The 23,508-nt window shown below is 35.6% G+C and overlaps 1 protein-coding gene and 1 long non-coding RNA gene across 2 annotated transcripts; both read left to right on the forward strand.

Moving 5' to 3' along the window:
• Nucleotides 1-11,331, forward strand: LOC107460477 (glutamate synthase [NADH], amyloplastic). Its single transcript, XM_021128669.1, has 22 exons — nt 1-664; nt 763-882; nt 1,528-1,632; nt 1,830-1,982; nt 2,267-2,367; nt 2,469-2,565; nt 3,065-3,174; nt 3,319-3,422; nt 3,501-3,680; nt 3,781-4,124; nt 4,207-4,277; nt 4,367-4,836; nt 4,931-5,680; nt 5,787-5,941; nt 6,070-6,231; nt 6,334-7,935; nt 8,423-8,641; nt 8,739-9,007; nt 9,152-9,457; nt 9,614-9,881; nt 10,022-10,279; nt 10,658-11,331. Exons 1-22 carry the CDS (start codon nt 311-313, stop codon nt 10,940-10,942), a joined length of 6,483 nt encoding a protein of 2,160 aa, XP_020984328.1. The 5' UTR covers nt 1-310; the 3' UTR covers nt 10,943-11,331.
• Nucleotides 11,332-15,476: 4,145 nt separating this feature from the next.
• Nucleotides 15,477-18,254, forward strand: LOC127741185 (uncharacterized). Its single transcript, XR_008002187.1, has 4 exons — nt 15,477-16,347; nt 16,435-16,516; nt 16,695-16,812; nt 17,843-18,254. It is a non-coding gene; the product is annotated as an uncharacterized LOC127741185 (long non-coding RNA).
• The last annotated feature ends 5,254 nt before the right edge of the window (nt 18,255-23,508 follow it).

The following is a 23,508-nucleotide window of genomic DNA, read 5'->3' on the forward strand; positions in this document are numbered from 1 at the left end:
TTTCCCTCTGAAAAGTGAAAACCGTTTTCTCTGCTTTTTTTCGCCAAACAGATCTTCGCGCCAACGACACAGAACAACACAAACACATCGCTTCTTCCCTTTTTCTTTTTCTCTAATTTCTGTTTCTATTCCGGCGTCGTTCTGTCTCAGACGCAAAACACGCACGGCCTGGGTTTGATTGATTTGCGGTTGAAAAACCTAGATCTAACGTGAAACAAAATTTGAAAAAAAAAATTAAAATCTATAACAGAAAACACATCGTTTTTTCTCTCGGAAAAATTTTCCGTGTACGGAAAATCTGAACGAAACGATGTCGTCTTCTTCACTTTCGTTCGCAGCGGCTCCGGCTTGGTCTGCGTGCACTCTACCGTCGAATATCGCAAGCAGCAGGACGCAGTTCAATGTGCGAACTGTGGCGAAGGCGAAACCGAAGAGCTTCTTCGGTACTCGTTTGCGTTCGAGCTGCAGGTCACTCGGTTCGGAGCGGCTGCACGTGTGGCGGTCGCAGGGGCCAGGGAGGTCGCCGGAGCTGAGGGTGGTGGTCCGGTCGGCATTGTCTGCTGTACCGGAGAAGCCGATGGGGCTTTACGATCCAGCTATGGATAAGGACTCATGCGGAGTGGGGTTCGTAGCGGAGCTGTCCGGCGAGGGCAACCGTAAAACGGTGAGTTAGCAGTTAGGTGTCGTTTATGGTTTTGTGGGGCAGGGAATGTTGACGTGGCTGTGCGTTTTGATAGGTGGATTTTGTCGTTTTGTGTGTAGGTGACAGATGCTTTGGAGATGTTGGTGCGCATGACGCACAGGGGAGCTTGCGGGTGCGAAGCAAACACTGGAGACGGAGCCGGGATTCTTGTGGCTCTACCTCACCAGTTTTACACGGAGGTATTATTAAATTAAATTAAATTAAATAAATTATTTATTATTGCAAATTTGTGTCTCTTTTTTGGTTACATTAAATTCGCGTTTCTCTGTGTATTAAGCTCATCTGATATATGTCTTTCTTCTTTATTTATTTATTTTAAAAACATTTTTATAAAAAGGAAATCTGAAAAAATAGTTTTTTTTTCCTCTAAGAATTTAGTATTATCTATTTAGATTTTTAAGCAAGTTGTAATATAATTAATAATCTTATAACTGTTTTTTTTCCTCTAAGAATTTAGTATTATCTATTTAGATTTTTAAGCAAGTTGTAATATAATTAATAATCTTATAACTGTCGCTTGGTTGAATGTTGATGTTAATTGGATTCGCCCACAGAATTTCATGAACTTAGAAATAAGTAAATATTTTATCGTAATTTCATTGGCTCTTTGCTTGGAAGTTTACGTTTGAAAACCAAACTTGTCACCGCATAAAATTCACGGAAACAAACAAGAATTAGACTTATCCATTAATGAACGGCTTCGGTGGTTACTTTATAGAACTTGAAAAAAACTAGAAGAGCACGAGGGTTGACTATATGGCTTTTTCATTTATTGAGGTTTGACTCAGTATGCTGGTGATCGTAACGGGCTTGATTTATTGCAGGTCGTGGATTTTGAGCTTCCACCTCCTGGAAAATATGCAGTTGGCATGTTTTTCTTGCCCACCTCCGACAGTCGTAGGGAAGAGAGCAAAAATGTATTTAGGAAGGTATTTAATTCCTAATTTTTGCTTTATTATTTTGAAGTTGATTTCATGCATGCAGGCTTCATGGAATAATTATTTTCATGAAAACAATGACAAACTATTCTACTGTATTTTGCTATATTTCATATTGCATTGTGTGTTAGCTGTGATTTATAGTAGTTCTAATGACAATTTCTTTTTAAATTTGTGTGTATTTTAAGGTTGCCGAATCACTGGGCCACTCTGTTCTTGGCTGGCGTTCTGTGCCCACTGATAATACAGGATTGGGCAAATCGGCCCTGCAGACCGAACCAGTGATTGAACAAGTGTTTCTTACGCCAAGCACCAAATCAAAACTTGATTTGGAAAGACAGGTACCTGTCTTCATCCATAATATGGATGGGGTGCATACGTTAAAATTAATGAGCATACTATTCTTTTTGATGGAATACTGAACATATAGGTGAACTGTGTTCTTGAAGAAGTAATTTTCAAATAAACCCTTTGCTAATCAGGATTTACACAAATTTCATCGGTTGAGGGGGGGAAAAGGCTATTGAAAAGTTTTGGTTCAGCTGACTTCAAATGATGCATTTTAAGTGAGATTTGAGATGCCATTTGGTCTTTGCGTAATAGATATCTGATTCCTTTCTTGTAGATGTACATATTAAGGAAGCTTTCAGATGCCGCTATAACATCAGCTTTAGATCTCCATAGTGATGGCATTGCTGATTTTTATACATGTTCACTTTCATCAAGGTGTGTTATCAGTAAGGAAATTATCTTTATGAGAAGTAAATTATTATGCTTTCCGCCTCTAATCATCTTCATACCTGACGTGGTTATACCCTTTTTTTCAGGACTGTTGTTTATAAAGGTCAGTTAACACCAGCTCAGTTGAAGGGTTACTACTTTGCAGACCTTGGCAATGAAAGGTTTACGAGCTACATGGCCCTGGTAAATATATTACCCATTAACTTGTCTTCTTTCTCCACTAACTCTATATACTCCAACAAACAGCATGGGGAACAACCAGTAACTGAAGAGATGCAAGGTTGGGGAATGACTTCTGAGGCATTGAGGTTTGAATGATCTCTTAAGTTCTTCCGCTTCCTTGACTAATATTTGAATTTGGATGCTAGCTTGGATGCAATGGGTGAGTTGGTAAGAACGTTCATTATCAGGATAATCATGTTTGCAGAAATTTCTGCTGATGCTTTCTGTGGATTAGTTGGTCCGGAGAACAATTTCATCTTTATTGGTGGTGGGGAAAAAAAATTCTTTTGGGTGAAAATTAAATAGGATTCCCAGAACTTCTACCAATTACTTCAGTATTAGCTCCACACTGAAGTGCTTGGAAGAAAATTTCATTTATACACGTGATCTTCTGCAATGGTTATATTCTTTTACGATAAGTAACCACAAAGTATTAACAACATTGGAAAATGATGTGCAGATACATTCACGATTCTCAACTAATACTTTTCCTAGTTGGGATCGTGCTCAACCAATGCGAGTTTTGGGCCACAATGGAGAAATCAACACACTTAGAGGCAATGTTAACTGGTATGTCTTGCATAACCATATTGCTCCACAATATTAAAGAATTGGATAAGTAATATCCCAAAGTACGTGAAATGGATGAATAAGAAAGACGATGTTGTTCCATAGGGTTCATGCATGATTGCTTTGTGGGGTTTCTTCTTGTAGGATGAAGGCACGTGAGGGCCTACTAAAGTGCAAGGAGCTTGGTCTATCCGAGAATGAGTTAAAGAAGCTTTTGCCCATTGTGAATACAACTTCATCTGATTCAGGTGAAATTTTTGCCAGAATTTACTTTAGTTTTGTGGAATCATTTCATATGCTGACATGCTATCCCTCCTCTTCATCAGGTGCTTTTGATGGCGTGCTCGAGTTTTTGGTTCAGTCTGGAAAAAGTCTTCCTGAAGCTGTCATGATGATGATCCCTGAAGCATGGCAAAATGACAAGAACATGGATCCCCAGCGGAAAGCATTTTACGAGTATTTCTCGGCTCTCATGGAGCCATGGGATGGGCCTGCTCTTATATCATGTGAGTTTCCTGGACTTCATTCAAAATATACCTTTTTCCTCCATTGCATGTTCTTTTGGTTAAGGCTTCATGATTTGGTTCTGATATAATGTTGTTGCAGTTACTGATGGTCACTATCTTGGAGCAACATTGGATAGGAATGGTCTGCGGCCAGGCCGCTTTTATGTCACTCACAGTGGACGAGTTATAATGGCAAGTGAAGTTGGGGTTGTAGACATTCCTCCTGAAGACGTTTGTAGGAAAGGAAGACTAAATCCTGGCATGATGCTTCTAGTAGATTTTGAGAAGCATGCTGTTGTGAATGATGATGCCTTGAAGGAACAGTACTCTTTGTCACGGCCTTATGGGGAGTGGCTCAAAAATCAGAAGATTCAGCTCCAAGACATAGTTGACTCTGTTCATGAATCTGAAAGAGTGCCTCCAAGCATAGCCGGGGTGATTCCAGTAAGTATTAGTATGTTCCATGCGAACTTCTTGCGAGTTTCTTGTAGGCAATTCTCACCTTTGCATTTTATCCGAGTTACAGGCATCTGGGGATGATGCAGATATGGAAAATATGGGAATTCATGGTTTGCTGACTCCATTGAAAGCTTTTGGGTATGTCAACTCCTGATGAGAGAGAGATATTTTTTAAGTTCTACTTATTTACAAAGGAAGTTTTTTTATGTTCTTCTCTGCTCATGCAGATATACAGTTGAATCCTTGGAGATGTTATTACTTCCCATGGCAAAGGATGGTACAGAAGCCCTTGGTTCAATGGGAAATGATACTCCACTAGCTGTCATGTCTAACCGGGAGAAGCTTACTTTTGAGTACTTCAAGCAAATGTTTGCCCAAGTGACAAACCCACCTATTGATCCTATTCGTGAGAAAATAGTCACTTCCATGGAATGTATGGTTGGTCCAGAAGGGGACCCGACAGAAATTACTGAGGAACAATGCCACCGTCTTTCACTAAAAGGCCCTCTTTTATCCATTGAACAAATGGAAGCCATTAAAAAGATGAATTATAGGGGATGGCGGAGCAAAGTGATAGACATCACATACTCAAAGGATCGTGGTAAGAAAGGGTTGGACGAAGCTTTGGACAGGATATGTGCAGAAGCACATGATGCAATTAATGCTGGCTACACCACCCTTGTGCTGTCTGATAGAGGTATATATTATTATACATGTATTGCACAACTATATGATATACATTATACAGTGCACTTTCTCTAATTAATTTATCTGGCACTGATTGTTTGTAGCCTTCTCAAGGAAACTCTGCACGCTTGTTGGTTTTGGTGCTGATGCTATATGCCCATATTTGGCTATAGAGACAATCTGGCGACTGCAAGTTGATGGAAAGATCCCCCCAAAAGCTGGTGGGGAATTCTACTCAAAAGGTGAATTGGTCAAGAAGTACTTCAAAGCAAGCAACTATGGAATGATGAAGGTCCTTGCGAAGATGGGAATATCTACTTTGGCCTCTTACAAAGGTGCTCAGATTTTTGAAGCTCTGGGTCTTTCCTCAGAAGTAATTGAAAGGTGCTTTGCCGGAACCCCAAGCCGAGTTGAGGGGGCAACATTTGAGATGCTTGCTCGCGATGCTCTTAAATTGCATGAATTGGCATTTCCTCCTCGTGTTTTCTCTCCTGGGAGTGCTGAAGCTGTTGCTTTGCCAAATCCTGGCGATTACCACTGGAGAAAAGGTGGTGAAATTCACTTGAATGATCCACTTGCTATAGCAAAGCTTCAAGAGGCTGCCAGAACTAACAGTGTAGATGCATATAAACAGTACTCCAAGATCATTCATGAGTTAAATAAGGCTTGCAACTTGCGAGGAATACTGAAATTTAAAGAGGCAGCAGTGAAGATTTCACTTGATGAAGTTGAACCTGCTAGTGAGATAGTTAAACGATTTTGCACTGGGGCCATGAGTTATGGGTCAATCTCATTGGAGGCGCACACAACATTGGCAACTGCTATGAATAAGATTGGAGGGAAATCCAACACAGGTTTGTAAACTTATAACAATAAGTGGCGACTTTGTGTGTGTGTGTGTGTGTTATTTAATAGTATACTAAATTTCTGTAATTCTTAACTATAATATTTTTCCTATAGGTGAGGGTGGTGAGCAACCATCACGCATGGAGCCTCTTCCTGATGGCTCAATGAACCCAAAAAGAAGTGCTATCAAGCAGGTTGCTAGTGGGAGATTTGGTGTTTCAAGTTACTATCTTACAAATGCTGATGAATTGCAGATAAAGATGGCCCAGGTAATTGTCAACACATGTTTATGAATATTGAGCTTATTGTTCCTTTTACACGTACTTCCTTTCTTTTATTTCTCTTTTGAGAAAAAATGAGTATTAGTATGCGATTAACGTCATAATATTCTCCCCAGGGAGCTAAACCAGGAGAGGGAGGTGAACTTCCTGGCCACAAGGTTGTAGGAGACATTGCTGTCACCAGGAATTCAACTCCTGGGGTAGGACTTATCAGCCCACCTCCTCATCACGATATTTATTCCATTGAAGATCTTGCCCAATTAATTCATGATCTAAAGGTATATTTTGCATATAATATCTGTTATATTGTATCAGCTTTTGATTTATTTTATTCTCTTAGATTTTCTATGTGCTTAGTAACCCTTTTTTTAAATTTGCAGAATGCCAACCCGGCTGCTCGAATTAGTGTCAAGTTGGTATCAGAAGCTGGAGTAGGCATAATTGCTAGTGGAGTTGTTAAAGGGCATGCTGACCATGTCTTGATCTCCGGCCATGATGGAGGGACAGGGGCATCCAGGTGGACTGGCATAAAGAATGCTGGGCTCCCTTGGGAACTTGGCTTGGCCGAGACCCACCAAACTTTGGTAGCTAATGACCTCCGTGGTCGCACAACTCTCCAAACTGATGGGCAACTCAAAACAGGAAGAGATGTGGCCATAGCTGCTCTCCTTGGTGCAGAAGAGTTTGGTTTCAGTACAGCTCCACTCATTACTCTCGGTTGCATTATGATGCGGAAGTGCCACAAGAATACCTGTCCTGTTGGCATTGCTACCCAAGATCCAGTACTCAGAGAAAAGTTTGCTGGAGAACCTGAGCATGTCATCAACTTCTTCTTCATGGTTGCTGAAGAGATGAGAGAAATTATGGCCCAGCTTGGGTTTAGGACTGTCAATGAGATGGTTGGCCGTTCAGACATGCTTGAAGTTGATAAAGAAGTCACTAAGACCAGTGAGAAATTGCAGAACATTGATCTCTCTCTATTGCTTAGACCTGCAGCTGAACTGCGGCCAGAAGCTGCTCAATACTGTGTGCAAAAACAAGATCATGGTTTGGACATGGCTTTGGATAATAAGCTCATTGGTTTGTCCCATGCTGCTTTGGAGAAGGGTCTCCCAGTATACATTGAAAGTCCAATTTATAATGTGAACCGTGCTGTGGGAACTATGCTTAGCCATGAGGTGACCAAAAGGTACCTCTTAGATGGTCTTCCAAATGACACCATTCATATCAGATTTACAGGAAGCGCAGGCCAGAGCTTTGGTGCATTCCTTTGTCCTGGTATCACTCTGGAACTTGAAGGCGATAGCAATGATTATGTTGGTAAAGGGTTGTCTGGCGGCAAGATTGTAGTATATCCTCCAAAGAAGAGTACCTTTGACCCAAAGACTAATATTGTAATTGGTAATGTGGCACTCTATGGAGCTACACGTGGTGAGGCATATTTCAATGGGATGGCCGCAGAGAGATTTTGTGTGCGTAATTCTGGGGCTAAGGCGGTAGTTGAAGGCGTTGGAGATCATGGATGCGAGTATATGACTGGTGGGATAGTAGTTGTCCTTGGAAACACTGGTCGAAATTTTGCGGCAGGAATGAGTGGTGGAATTGCTTACGTTCTTGATATGGATGGAAAATTCCAATCTCGATGCAACCAGGAACTTGTAGATTTGGACAAGGTTGAGGAGGAGGAGGATATTATTACTCTTAGAATGTTGATACAACAACATCAGCGTCACACAGATAGCGTGCTTGCCAAAGAAGTGCTTTCTGACTTTGAAAATCTTCTTCCAAAATTTATCAAGGTGTTCCCCAGGGAGTACAAACGTGTTTTGGCTGGTATGAAGTCAAAGGAAGCCTCCAAAAACGCATCTTCGCCTGCTGCAATTGCAGAAGAGGGGCCAGATGAAGCAGAACTGAATGAGAAAGATGCTTTTGAAGAGCTTAAGAAAATGGCTGCTGCATCTTCAAATGGGAAGCCAAGTCAGGTAACTATATATATTCCTTTTTTTTTTCTTTTATCTGGCTATTGATTGATTCATTGTTACATTTTCGTTCTCGTGTTATTTTATAGTGCCACTGGTTTCATATAGGTTATCAGAAGTTTTATTTATTTGTTTGTTTTAATATTTTTTTCCTTTTATGGAATAAACAATAATTAAGTTAAAGAGAGGGAAAATACAAAGATATAAAAAGAGCTTCCAAATGTAGTGTCACCATTCATCAGTAATTTATATTTTCATCAATATTAGCATACCTACTTAGAAATGTCTCGTGTGTGCTCTTTACTTTACGTCTTGTAAGTGGTAGTTTCTTAAAGCAAACCTTTTGATAACACTGCCAAATAGAGTTGATGATTGATTCCTCTCAATGGGATCTAGTGATATTGTTTACTTTCTTGTTCGTTTTAACCATGAATGAAGAGTGAAATTGTGTGTATAGTTTTAGTCGGCTGATGTCTTTGAATATGTGCAGAAGGTTGAACAGGCTGAATCATCCAAGAGACCAAGTAGAGTCACTGATGCAGTTAAACATAGAGGTTTTGTTGCTTATGAGCGTGAAGGTGTTCAGTATAGGGATCCTAATGTTCGGATGAACGATTGGAAGGAAGTGATGGAGGAGTCGAAGCCTGGCCCACTTCTGAAAACCCAGTCAGCCCGTTGCATGGACTGTGGTACTCCTTTCTGTCATCAGGTGTGCTTGCGGTTTTCTTTCCTCGGTTATGATTTGCTTTTTTCACTCTTCAATAAATACCGATTTTGAAACTAATGATGCTTGCATGAACTTTCAGGAAAATTCTGGATGTCCTCTTGGAAATAAAATACCAGAGTTTAATGAGTTAGTATACCAAAATAGGTGGCGCGAGGCATTGGAAAGGCTTCTTGAGACAAATAACTTCCCCGAGTTCACTGGTCGGGTGTGCCCAGCACCCTGTGAAGGTTCTTGTGTCCTTGGCATTATTGAGAATCCAGTGTCTATTAAAAGCATTGAATGTGCTATCATAGACAAGGGATTTGAGGAGGGTTGGATGGTGCCACGGCCTCCCCCCAAAAGAACTGGGTATGTATTTGGATAACATACTCTTCAGATCCATTTTCATTATGTCTGGTTTTCCTTTTGAGTTTTGACCAAATAGTTACAAATGTATAATCCTCATGTTGTTGTATAGTGATTCCTCGTTTGTTTATATTTTTATCAACACAGGAGAAGAGTTGCCATTGTTGGAAGCGGACCAGCTGGGTTGGCAGCTGCTGATCAACTGAATAAAATGGGACACACAGTAACTGTGTATGAGAGAGCCGACAGGATTGGAGGGCTTATGATGTATGGGGTTCCCAACATGAAAACAGACAAGGTGGATATAGTTCAACGACGGGTCAACCTTATGGCAGAGGAGGGAGTCAATTTTATGGTGAATGCGAATGTTGGACATGATCCTATGTACTCTCTTGGTCGGCTTCAAGAGGAAAATGATGCTATTGTGTTAGCTGTCGGAGCTACGAAACCAAGGTGACCTATTGCAGGAGTCCTCATAATTACACATTGTTATGGTTTATATATTCAGTTTGATTTTGTCTAGAATTTAAGCATGTTAAAAAAAGGAATTGTCGTTGGAACTTGGAAGAAGCTTCAAAGCAACTAAACAAGTTCAATTTTTTGATGCAGGGATCTTCCTGTTCCTGGGCGGGAGTTGTCAGGAGTTCATTTTGCCATGGAGTTTCTTCATGCAAACACTAAAAGCTTGCTTGACAGCAATCTACAAGATGGTAACTACATTTCTGCAAAGGGCAAAAAAGTTGTGGTCATTGGTGGGGGTGATACGGGCACAGATTGCATAGGGACATCCATTCGTCATGGGTGTAGTAGCATAGTAAACCTTGAACTTCTCCCACAGCCACCCGAAACTAGGGCACCAGGCAACCCTTGGCCACAGGTTAGATCTATTGCTTTGTAAATATTTATTGTTTCTTTGCAGCCTCATTAGCAAACGTTAACTGCTTGAGAAATTGGACATTTTGATTGCCATTACTTTCTGAAGGTGATGGCTAACCATCGAATGTTTGTTGAATACAGTGGCCTCGCGTATTCCGTATAGATTACGGGCACCAAGAAGCTGCAGCTAAATTTGGCAAAGATCCAAGATCTTATGAGGTATTGACTAAGCGGTTTGTGGGAGATGAGAATGGAGTTTTGAAGGGACTTGAAGTCATACGAGTCCGCTGGGAGAAGGATGAGACAGGGAAGTTTCAGTTTAAGGAAATTGAGGGCAGTGAGGAAATCATTGAGGCTGATCTAGTGTTACTTGCCATGGGATTCCTTGGCCCTGAATCTGTAAGTATTTACATAATGCCTTCTTTTTTCAATGTTTAACGGGCAAATCTCAGCAATACCCTTGTGTAAGAGAAATTAAGGGCAGCCCAGACTACCATAACGTGTAGGATCCGGGGTTATACCTAAATCGTGTAATATTACACAATCTAATATGATAATTACATCAATAATGGCTGTTTCTAAGGCTTGAATCTGTGACCATGAAGTCACAAAAGAATAACTCATCATTATTCTAAGGCTCTCCTTCAAATTATAAGAGAAAGTATACGAATAAGATGATTGTAATAAGCTCTTGCAAGATATGTACTGATTCTAGATTTCTAGTGTATCTATTAAGATGTTGTTCATCACTGATCTTATTGCTCTCCTATTTTTCAGACAATTGCAGAGAAATTGGGTATGGAGCGAGACAACAGGTCAAACTTCAAGGCAGATTATGGTCGCTTCTCAACCAGTGTGAAAGGTGTCTTTGCAGCTGGCGATTGTCGCCGTGGCCAGTCCCTCGTGGTATGGGCAATTTCGGAGGGACGCCAAGCTGCTTCACAAGTTGATAGGTACCTCACGAAAGAAGACACAGAGTACAACATCGCTCATACCAAGAGGCAGCAGCAAGACCTCGCCAAGAGACAACAGGGCGGTAGCAAGTACACAGTGATGACTTAAAAGAACTCTCACCTGTGATTTTTTTCCCCTTTCGTTTCATACAGTAGCAGACTAGCAGACAGAGAATAAGAATAAGATGGTTCCAAGATTGAGCAGGGTTTCTTTTTGTTTTACCATAGGCATTATTATTATTGGTTAGTAGTAGTTGACGCACACCAATAAGGAGAAAAATTAGGAAGCTAGGATTGTAGTATAATCAGAGCAAGAGGTTAGTCTTGCTGTTTGGTCGCTCAAGGGTACAAGGTGATTTCATTCAAATCTTGTTCATAGTTTTGATGTGTTTGGAAAGGCAAGCTGTTAGCTAATTATTATTATTATTATTGTATTGTGTGAAATGAAATGTACAGTTTGGAAATTTATTATTGATTTTAGATTTGATGTTTCCTTTATATTGAGGGTCTTGAATATATGTGATTTTTTGCTTCCCTTGTTTGAAGAAACAAATGATCCGTTCAACTGATTGATGGTGGCCACTTGCTAAAGTAAGTAACCAAATAGGGGGATAGACCAGGTCCGTAGTCCTTACGCGGAGTTAAGTATGAATTCAACAGTAGAGTGAAGAGAAATAGGAGTCCGAAATCAATTTGGATGCACTTAAATTCAAAGCTATGACATTTTCGTTTATGTTGGTTTATAGACGAACCCGAAGCTCTTAAAGCAAATAGATAGTTTAAAGTACTACGAACTTGGGATATTTCGTATTTTATTCTACTTTCATGTATTATCATTCTAGTAAAGCAAATAGATGGTTTAAAGTACTACGAACTTGGGATATTTCGTATTTTATTCTACTTTCATGTATTATCATTCTTGTATTTGCCTATGACTTACACAATGGTTACTTGTAGTTGTGTAAGCAGCTGTTTGGTTGGAAGGAGCGGGAGAATTGGCTTTGGCTTTGGCGTCAGTTTGTTCCGGAAAAACATAAATTTTTGGCTTGGTTGTGTCTGAAGGAGGCTTTTCCTACTGCAAATTTTCGCTTTAGAAGAGGGATGTCGTAATTGGATAGGTGTCCAATATTTCTTTCTAGTCAGGAATTAGTTTTATATTGTATTCGGGATTGTCCAAAAGTTCAGCTTGTTTGGCATATGTTGGATATTTTTTGGTCATCCTTTGGATTTGAAGAACTTGTTCTTGTATCATAGCAGAGAGCATCCGTTCAAGTTTTTTTTGGGACTTTGGTGGATATGGCGAGTAAGGAATAATGACATCTTTAATCCCCATGAAACTTGGCCTCCAAAAAAAGTGATTTGTTTGGCATTAACTTCAGAAAAGGAGCTTAGGAATACTTTTGAATTACAACGTATGTCCCTTCCCTCTACTCTAAATGGTTTTTGGAACCCCCCATCCATTGGTACTTTTAATATTAATTGTGATGCTAGTTATTTTGGTTCGGGTGATAGTGTTGGTTTTGCTTGTATTATTAGAGATTGTAATGGAAGTTGGCAAATGGGGTGTTTGGAAATGATTGAGAGTAATAGTATTCTTCAAGGAGAATTGTTTACTATTTGGAGATGATATCCCTTAGCTTGGGATACGGGTCAACGAGATGTTATTTGTGAGACGGATTGTGTAGAAGTATTTAATCTTGTTACTCAAGATGGTTTTGGGTTTATTGATCCATTGGTGCTCAAAATAAGAGATATCATGCATTGAAATTGGAGTGTTGACTTTCGTTTGATTATGAGAGATGCAAACACGGTGGCAAATACTATGGCAAAGATGGCGATGAAGTTACAACTTTCGCATGTGGAGCTTCTTTCACCTTGGGAGGAGTTTAAGAATAGTCTTAAACGAGACTGTCCCTCTATTTAAGTAATTCCTTGTTTTGTTTTTCTTTGTTTAGTTTATTTCAGTCACCAAAAAATTCTAGTATTCGCCTATTTGGTATCAGTTCTATTTTCGTGTAGCTTTCATCACTATTTTATTTAGATAATCGATGTGCTTAGCTTTGGTTTGATAAAAATTTTTATTTTTTGTAAGTAGTTTATTAAAATTGATTTTAAAAGATAAATTTTTAAAAGTTAAAAATTTTGTAAATCAAAATAAAAATGCTTTTAATAAACACAAATAACAATTGTTTTATTTTTGAAGTAAAAAACTCAACATAATAAGGTGGAGCAAAAGAAGAAGAAACAAAAACATAGCGTTAAAAATAACAACTCTTAGTCATCTCCAGTATTGCCATCAATAACCACAGGGTTCACCACCAATCCATTCATCGTAACTTGTAAAGGATCTGTTGATAATGTCCACCACACTTGAACCTTGATTTCTGAAGATTCTATCATTTTTTTTAGCCAAATTGTCTAGATAATCGCAAAAAAGTCAACCAACTACCGCTTCCATTCCATCGGTCTCACTGATATATCCGTCCAATTTTCATAGTGTTGCTTAAGTGTACATGGAATAGTCTATAACCTTCTAAGAGCGAACAAACAAGCACCCCACACCTGCCAAGTGAGCTCACAACTAATGAATAAGTGAAACAATTTCAATAGACTTATGACATAATACACACATGTTATCATTCTGGTCAATAACACCTAATCTACACAGCCTTTTCTTTGTATTCACCCTACCAACCAGTAAAAACCAAGTAAACAACTCAACCCTTGGTGGGACGAATCCTCTCCAAATAGTACTAGTAAAGCTATAGCTTGTGATAACCACCAGAAGTACCTCTGACTGCAACACCTACACAAATGAGTTAGTAGAATAAACATTTTTTTAATCAAATTTTCAGACCACTCTGTCCTCTCTCTCAGTTGTTAGTTCACTGATTGTAGAGCCACATGAAGCTGGTTTACCAGTTCCAGCTCCCATTGAAACAACTTTCGTCGCTATTGGAAATTCCAAATCCACTCTAACCCATCCCAGAATTCACAATCTCTTATGACAGATTCTTAAAGATTTGAGACTGAGAAAAGTCTTAAAAAAGTAATTTTCAGAGCACCACACGGTAACCAGCTATCCTCCCAGAAACGGATTATCCTGCCATTCCCTAGTTTCATAGCCAAGTCCCTGATCATCTTCTCTCTCATTTGTGGCTCCTTGATTTGTAGTTGACAAATATCCTTTCAAGGACCCCGTTTTGTAGGTACAGGCTGATTACAAATCATCTCAGAAGGATTCATGTTATTACAGAAGTATACAATTCTCTTTCAAAGGGAACAATCATCTTTCGAAAATCTCCACCACTACTTGAATAGGAACGCTGTATTCCGAATTACCGCGTCACCAACTCCCAACCCTCCTGCCTTTTTCGGGGCTTATACAACTTTCCATTTCACTAGCAACATCCCTTTCCTCCTGTTTTTCTTACTCCACAAGAAGCGTCTCTGTAAGGATATTATCTCTTTTGCTACTGTCTTCGGCCTTTGTACAAGTTGAAATAGTAAATAGATAGGCTATTAAGAACAAATTTAATGAGAATCAACTTATCCGCTTTATTGAGAGACTTTGCTTTCCACATACTTATCTTTTCTTCTACCTTGTCAATCACTGGTTTCGATTCGCCCCTAAAGAAATACTAAGATATCTGACTAGTATAGACGCCTCTTTACACCCCAACAGCTAACACATCTGTCGTGTCCAACTCTGCTCACAATTAACCAGAATCAAGTTGGACTTGTCAAAATTAATACTCAGCCCTGACATCATCTCAAAGCAGCGTAGCAACCGCTTATAGTTTCTGATCGTCTCTTATTCAAAAGGATAGAAAAGTATAGTATCATCCGCAAACTGCAAATGTGACAAATCAATGTTATCCTTTCTAACCAACAACAGAGCAATGCATCCATTCCGCACCACCTCTCTAATCATCTTATGTAGAACATTCATAACAAGCACAAAAAAGTGAGAAAGTAGATCACCTTATCGTAGACCCTTTTCCATTTTGAAGGGTTTAGTGGGAGAGCCATTTATTAGGATTGACATAGACGCAGAATACACACACTCCTTTATCCACTCCCTCCATCTACGGCTAATCCCCATCTTTTGCAAAATAATATCCACAAAGTTTCGCTTGATCTGATAATAAGCTTTTTGGAAGTTTAGTCTAATAATCGCCGAGCTCTTTTTTCCTTAACTTCAAACCATTGCACAGTTTCACATGCAATCAAAGTCCTATCATGTATTTTTCTATCCTGCACAAAAGTACTCCGTGTTTCTACTACCAAATCTGGCATTATCTTGTATTGACTAAAATAAATTTTAACATCTAAAATAATTATAAAATATATAAATAGAAAGAGAATTTTGATCGAAAATAAAATTTGACACCAATAATTTGTTAAGGATAAATTTGACTTATTATATTAAATTATATTAAATTTTTTAATTTTTATAAGTACAAGTTAATTTTTATGGCCATGGATTCCTTACTTCTACTTTTATGTAGAAGTATGATTAACCATCAACAAAATAATTACAAAATATATCCCATCTTTTTTTTTGAAAAAATTAATAATTAGATATTAATCCATCAAATTTTTGCTTTTACAATTTTTTTCATTTTCCTTTTAATTTCAGATTCAGAGAAGAGAAACATTTGGTCTGCTAGGGTTTTTCCTCATCTTTCAATCATTGTCACTCTCTCATCCTCTTCTTCTGCTGTATCTCTCGTTCGCTTATCATCTCTGCTGCAACACGCCTCAGACGATGTCACAACCTGCTTCCGCCGCCGCGCAACACGCTGCCGTCGCCAGGACAACACGCTTCCAGGTGAAATAGATACCTGAGTGATTCTCTTGGTACGGGTGAAACCATTGATTTATGCATCTCTCACCACTTTTTAAGTCTTTCCTTCTTTTAATGGCTTCCTCGTCTGAGTAGAATTGATAATCTTAATACTTAGGAAGCACTAGGAATCATAATATTGAATCTATTAGCATAAAGTTGTGACATATATAGTTTAAATTTCTGAATGTTAACTTTCTGGTTTAATGCATTGATTTGATTTACCGATTTGTTACGCTTGATAAATGAACCTGATGGACATGATATTTATCTGGTTGATTTTTCTGCCTTTGATTCGTTTAAATGGGAATTGCTGATGCCTTCTTAGACCTAGTGAGTAATGGGACCATGTTGAGAGAAAATAATTTGAAGGAAATTGAAGGTGAAACTATGTTGGAAAGCTAGGTTAGCAGCCATTAACTTTTATTTTTGACCTTGACTATCATGATCTATTAGTCTCAAGAATAATATTAAGTTCCAGTCTTCGGATGACTGCTTCTGCATTTGCCTTGATAAATTATCTCTCAATCTGACAATTGAATTTCCTCTATATTGTTCTTGTTGCAAGCAAAAAATCAATGATCCAACGGACAGGAATACTGGAAAGGACACATGAGATACTATAAAGATTAGAGGAACATCTGAGGGCCATTGGGCAATTTACGGTGCATATAATTCATTGTGTATCTCATCGCTCAAAATCTAATGTCCGATGCCATTTTCATTGTATTTACTAAATTTGTACTTGGCAGGTCACTGCAAACATGAAGGGAAGTAGTGCAAAGGAAGTAGTTGAGAGAGTATTGAGTCAAACCATCATTATATGGGTTGCAGGTGTGATTCAGAATGAATCCCTTACCTTCATTTTTTATTTTCTTCGTTGGTGGGAGCTTTTCTTACCGCATTTGCTTTTTGCGTTAGCAAAGTTTGTTATATACTATAAGCAGTATCATTGTTTTTTCACTACAATTTGTTCTCAATTTTAAGAGGAACATGTGATTATCTTTTATAGGGACCCATTATAAGTCCTGTTTTTTAGAAATGGGATGGGAAGGTAACAGCAGACTACTATGCCATAGTGATAAGTACCCAAGAAGGCACTATACAAGTCTATACAGTAGCTAAGAGCGGTGAGTTTTTACATTATTTTCAAAGCATCTGTTTTGAATTTCATATGAAACCTTGTTATTCTGAATGACACAAGTCCAAATAACCCAATTATATTTGGAGCCCGTTTCGGAAGTAGCAGAAGTTATTTTTTATTTTTAAATTATGAAAAGTCACAATACACATATTTGGCACCATTTTAAAGAAAAACTCTTAATTTTTTGAAAAGTTAATGCATAGCTTTTTGTACAGCTTACTATTATTTTTATAGTTAGTTATAGCAAGTACTTGACCCCAATAAAGGAGAAGGGAGTTCTAATAGGATTAAAAAAAATAAAAAACAGCAACAAAATATACATTCACACATATTTCACATTTGTTTTTTATTTTCACCTACCATATCATACACAATAAAACAGCAAACACTAACTACACAATAATTTCTTTGGCATTATCATCAAGATTATTGTGAATTAGAATTTTTTTGCTATTCACATACAAGAACACCCTTATGGGTGAGGTGAAGTAGAAGAACTAGTTTCTAATGATATTACATAGGAAGAACCGAATGCTGAAAGCGCTAGAAAAATAGAACTAATTAGAGAATAAATAAAGAATCAATTGGATAATCGATTGTAATCTTAGTGATTAAATTATGTAAAATCAACATTCAATATTGAAAAGTATTTGTTATCATCGTTATTTTAATATATATTTTTTTGTGTAAAAAAATTGTATTTTTTGAGTTATTTATCCAAATGTTACAACTTTAAATAAGTACTTCTATAACTAAAAATTCAGATAGCTGCTATTAATAAAAGTACTTCTACTTTAAGCTCTTCTTTCAAAAGAACTTATTTAAGTTATTTATCCAAATTGGGCCTTGATTTGGGATAAAATGTTAATCTACATGATGTATTACTGCCACTAGCAGTGGCTAGCATTATTACATGAACTTGGTATAAAACAATGACTATGTGAATTTCCTTTCATCTATGATTCTCATACTCATTTTCATGTTGATTACATTCGTTTAATGCATATTGGTGGCAGTGGCATTCTTATGTCACCCTTGACCTACATTTTTGATGAGGAAACGCCAAGATGGCATCAGCTACCTTCTGAACTTGGACTGTAGCAATTTATGATCAATGGATGAAATCTTTTTCATATACTATGGACGTAGAAACGTACCGACTTTGATGAAAGCTGCAAAGTACACCCTGTTCAGAATTAGAAACTAAAAATGCATTTCTTGATCTTCATTTATAGAAAATTCTGGATTGATATTGGTTGGAAGTATTATCGCGAGCAAGCCTGTATTTTCCTCCTTTTTGTCTCTCTTTGGTACTTGTTAATAATATGGATAAAGAAGTGAGTTCGTTTTCTTGGTAGCCTTTATTTTTTGTTTACTTCTTTAGTTCAAAAAGTCGAGTTAAAGTTGAAGGTTCAATTGCTATGAAATTTAGCTTTGGTGTTGTATTTTTAACTTTCTATTATATTTTTTAACAATGGCTTAAATTAGATCAATTATATCTTATAAATTCAGGATATGTTTCACTTTTGTTCATTTTTTGGATCAAGTTATATTGTATCTATCATACTCAACAATAATTAGTTACTGATATAAAAACTTAGTAATATAGAATTGTAATATGTAGAAGAAAGATAAATTAGTGTATAAACTCATGAAAAATAGTTTAGTAATTTGTCTTTCAAAGAAAATAGAAAAAATATCCAAAAAGATAATTCCTCACTCCCAACTATCTTCATGCTCTGCTTCCACTGTGCTCCTATATTTCCAAGTATTCTCTTGGATTACGAGACATAAATCGTTGTACTCCTCTAAAACCAGATCCACGGCAAGTCTCATTCGTGTAGAGTCGTTAATCTGATTAGAGCACCAATAATATAATTTTAATTAGAAATATGTTAAAAAAATTATGTTAAAAATACTTTGTTATAAATATTACCTGAATATTGAAGTCATCTTGTAAAATACATTCTCTCATCAAACTGATCACCCAAACTCCGCTATCATTCCTAAAATATAAAGTATTCAACAAATAATTATTATATACATATAAAATATAAACTATTGAATTTGTTATGATATTCAATAAAAAATATTGACAAGACTTACGATCTATTTTGTTGGATGGATAGGACAAAAAGTGTGATAGGCCAAAAAGTGGAACAATCTACAACTTTAGACTTATAATCATAAAAAATATGATCATCTAACATCGTTTCTAAATAAGTTGCCTGTACAAGAGTGAATTGTACATGATTTAAATGGAATAAGAGTACTAGTAACAACAAACGGTTATTTAAATTGTTAAATTATTAAGCGATTCAAGATGATTGAGTATTGATTTAGAAAAAATAATTACCACTTTATTTACGTTCCTTTTGCGCGGTTGATGTTTTCCGACATAAGGCAGTGAATCCAATAAGATTAGGCGACGACTCGTAAAGTCAACAATAACCAAATACCAATGTGGTTCCTCATAGATAGGGATAAAAACCTGCAATTAACCTTATATCATTATAAACATTTGGAAAATAAAATAGTATATTAATGGGAAACAAATTGGTCACTTGTACGCTAATGACGTGGTTAACTTTCAGTCACATATAAGGACCAAAGAAATCAAAGATAACCTCGGCCGATTTGTGTTTGTCGCTTAAAGCATATCGCTGCAAACACAAAAATACTTGTTAAACAAAAATATGTTTTAAATTAACAACTATTTTAGAATTGATTATTTAATTATAAACTTTACTCGTATGAGTACATGGCATGGTTTAGTCTAAAAATAGAAATTCTTTATAAATTAGTATATTCATACAAACTATTAGAGAAAAATATTAACTAATAATTTAAAAATATTATAAGGATAAATTTACTGCAAAATGCTCAAACATGAACCACAAATTGGATCTTCATTCCTACGTCGAAATACACGTGTCATCATAAGTGCAGCTAAGTTTATAACTTACAATATGTTACATTTATATGTAAAATATGTTTATAAGTAAAATACAAATCACAAAAATATAATTACAAGAAAAAGTATAATGTGCATTAACTTCTAAACTTACTCGTAATTCGATACATTTCTCTAGCACGAGACATCTAAATGTATTTCTATAACCCTTTTCATCTAAGATTACCAACTCTTTAGAACTGTCAAAGTCATAAAATGGTTAACCAGGAGAAACATAGAATTTATAAACTATTATATATTACACAAAATAAATCACACATACGGATTATCTAAAAAAATATAGGCTGCAACATTAGCCTGAAGTTCGATTAACATCATCAAAAGTGTAGGCTTAAATGCAATAAGTGTCTACCGCTGCAGTTAAAAAAAATAGTTTCAAGTATTAAACTAAAAAATAAAGAAAAAAGACAAAAAAAGTAAAAGAAAGAAGAAAAAATATATGGTTACCTTTGACAATACAGCTCCTACTCTAACATGTGGTTGCCCACTAGATGTAGTTGTTGCTTCACGAGTGATATCTGAATAGAATAAGTTGTTGAGTTAAATTGGTAAGATACTAGTAAGATCACTACTATAGTAGGATCCAATATCAAACTACTATTTGTGAAAGTTATTTGTTGTGCCATGATAACATCAATCTTTTGGTGTAAAACATGAATTACCGATTCTAAATTATCGATCCTTTTTGTTAGATCGTTAAACATGTTCTTGACTTACATATTTTTTATTGGAATAATATTTTATTACTCACTCAGATAGTATTTTGCTTGTACCATATAATTTTTTAGGATGAATATATAACAAATTCAGTTACAAAAAATAAGATAAGATAAAAAAATAATTTTAAAAATATTTTATTTTTATCTTTTTTTTTAAAATTATCTAATTAGAGTAAGATAAAAAGAAATTAAAAATAATAAAATTGTATAAAATAATTTAATTTTATCTTTTTAAAAAATTAATATTTAAAATATTACCTCATATTTATTATTATTTTAATATAAAAGAAAAGGAGACCAAAATTTGGCCGTGGAAAGTAATTAAAGTTGGATAAATTTTTATTTTTAATTTAAATTTAAATCATAAATTATTGGTTATCAAATTTAAATTATTAAAAAGAAATTAGTTGTGTGAAATATCATTTTGTTCTTATATATAAACACTCATGTATAGAACACTATTAATTATCTTTATTAAAATTAAAATTACAATCTAGTAGAGCAATGGAAGAAAAAGTAGTAGACGATCATATTGAATCTTTTTCGATGGAGATTATTAAAACTTTTCTGTTGAAACAAATACTATATGCAATAGAGGTAATATACCAAACTCATGACAAGTTATAATGTTATTTATATATACTAATGCTAATTTTCTCTTTATAATGTAATCTTTATCCAAGAGAGTTGATGAGATGGAGAAAATAATGTGGATGGCGAAAAAGTCACTTGATAAGCTAACCGCCTTTCAATGTAAAATTGATGAGAAGTATCATGAAGAATTTGATCATGTGGACCTATATGAGATGAAGAATAAATCCTGTGGTGATGTAACAAAGAAGAACTCTTATCCGTTGCAAGTAAAGTAAAAAAATTGTGAGTATCCGACGAAAATAAGGACGTTGAGATTTTGCACAATCTACCACCATCGTTTTGCAAAGGGATGCAAACATGTGTCGATGGAGAAGAAAATTCAAAGCCAAAGTCAAGGCTGAATTTTCAAACAAATAGCAAAACCCATAAAACTGTGCAAGAACATCCGAGTAAGTTTGTAAGGCAAAAGGACAAATTGGCAAGAGTCAATAATCCACCATTTATCCAAAATATGGCATTTACACAACCAACTAAAATGCCAAAACTTGAGCACAAAGTTCAACTATCAAGCAAGCTGGCGGAAACCAGAGTACGCAAATGGCCTTTAACTTTTAACATAGACAATGCACGGTTAACGAGCTATGTGAAACAACAAAAAATGGCTTTCAAGTCAACTTCTATTCCAAAGATATTTCATATAGTTACAAATAAATTTTGGAAATAGTATTCAAATATGTATATTATAGATAACCTCTTTGTTTTGTCCAGAATCTTAATTGTTTATTCAAATCACCACAAGATATGAGGTTGAGTGAGGGCTTTGTCAATATGACTATATACATCTTTGCTGCCAATAATGATATAGCGTAAGGTTTTTTTTTGCCATATTTTTTAGTTATCTCTGTGTCTAACATGATGGCTTTGTGTTAGAGATGATTTGGTTCATATTCGCGACACAACTATAACCATAAAAGATCTGTTTTGTCTCGGAGCTGGAAAGCAAGTGTCAGAACTGGTAATAAAATTGATGGCATTAAAGATAACATCAAATATTAACGTAAAAAAATTAAAGAATGTTTAGTTCCTTCCACCATCATTTGCAGTAAGTCAAAATCTTGATTGACTCATTTTAACTAAGTAACATAAATAACCATTATGCTCAAATATACTTAGGATGACATGTCGTTACATATGGAGAATCATAATCTACTGAAAAAATATGCACATTATATGCCACCAACCCGTGACCTTCAATTTGTAAGTTCTAATTAATTATTAGAATATTTTTATTATAATAAAAAGTACTCAAACTTGTACTTAAACATATTATATCCTATTTGTTTTATATATATATATATATATATCCAAATCAAAGAGAACGATTATTGGTATCTAATGGTAATGAGCATTCTTGACAAAATACTTTATTATTTAGACTCTTACTGTAAGGTTGAAGACGATGAACCACGCAAGTATCATATTAAAAATATACTAAGTTCACCTACTATAAAAACAAAGCAAATAATAATATTACTTCAAATAATAAAGCACAATATTTTTATTACAATGAGAGGCTCTTTCTAAAATAATATTTTCAGAGAAGTATGCAGAATGTGATATACAAGAGATAGTGAGTTTCGAGGGTTGGGAAGTTCGTAGGAAAATAGGTATTCCTAGGTGCACAAATAGATAATCTATTCTTAATATATAAAAGTAGATACATAAGTTTATCCACATTACTTTTAAGACATTTCTTTCCTCCTACTAATGTCATGTCAGCAATATCACTTACTTGGCAAAACTTTAGAATCAACCACTCAATTCCAAATCAACTATTATTTCCAAATCAGCAAAAAAAATAAAATATACAAATAAATTAAAACTAAAAAATACAATACAATAAATTTGTAACCTACAAATACATTGAATTCATATTTCTATATTTATTATATCTTACCATCATAAATAATACAAAAAATTTATAACCGCAACAATTAATTTATTAATTTTAATAAATAACTCATTAAAGGTAATAAACATTCATATTACAAATGTCATAATAATATTATTAACCATAATAAATATTCTTAATATATAAAAGTAGATACATAAGTTTATCCACATTACTTTTGAGAAATTTCTTTCCTCCTATTAATGCCATGTCAGCAATATCGCTTACTTGGCAAAACTTTAGAATCAACCACTCAATTCCAAATCAACTATTATTTTCAAATCAGCAAAAAAATAAAATATATGAATAAAAAACTAAAAAAATACAATACAATAAATTTGTAACCTACAAATACATTGAATTCATATTCCTATATTTATTATATTTTACCGTTATAAATAATACAATAAATTTATAACGCAACAATTAATTTATAATACAATA

The sequence above is a fragment of the Arachis duranensis genome, chromosome 8 (genome assembly GCF_000817695.3).
Source record: "Arachis duranensis cultivar V14167 chromosome 8, aradu.V14167.gnm2.J7QH, whole genome shotgun sequence".
Classification (NCBI taxonomy): domain Eukaryota; kingdom Viridiplantae; phylum Streptophyta; class Magnoliopsida; order Fabales; family Fabaceae; genus Arachis; species Arachis duranensis.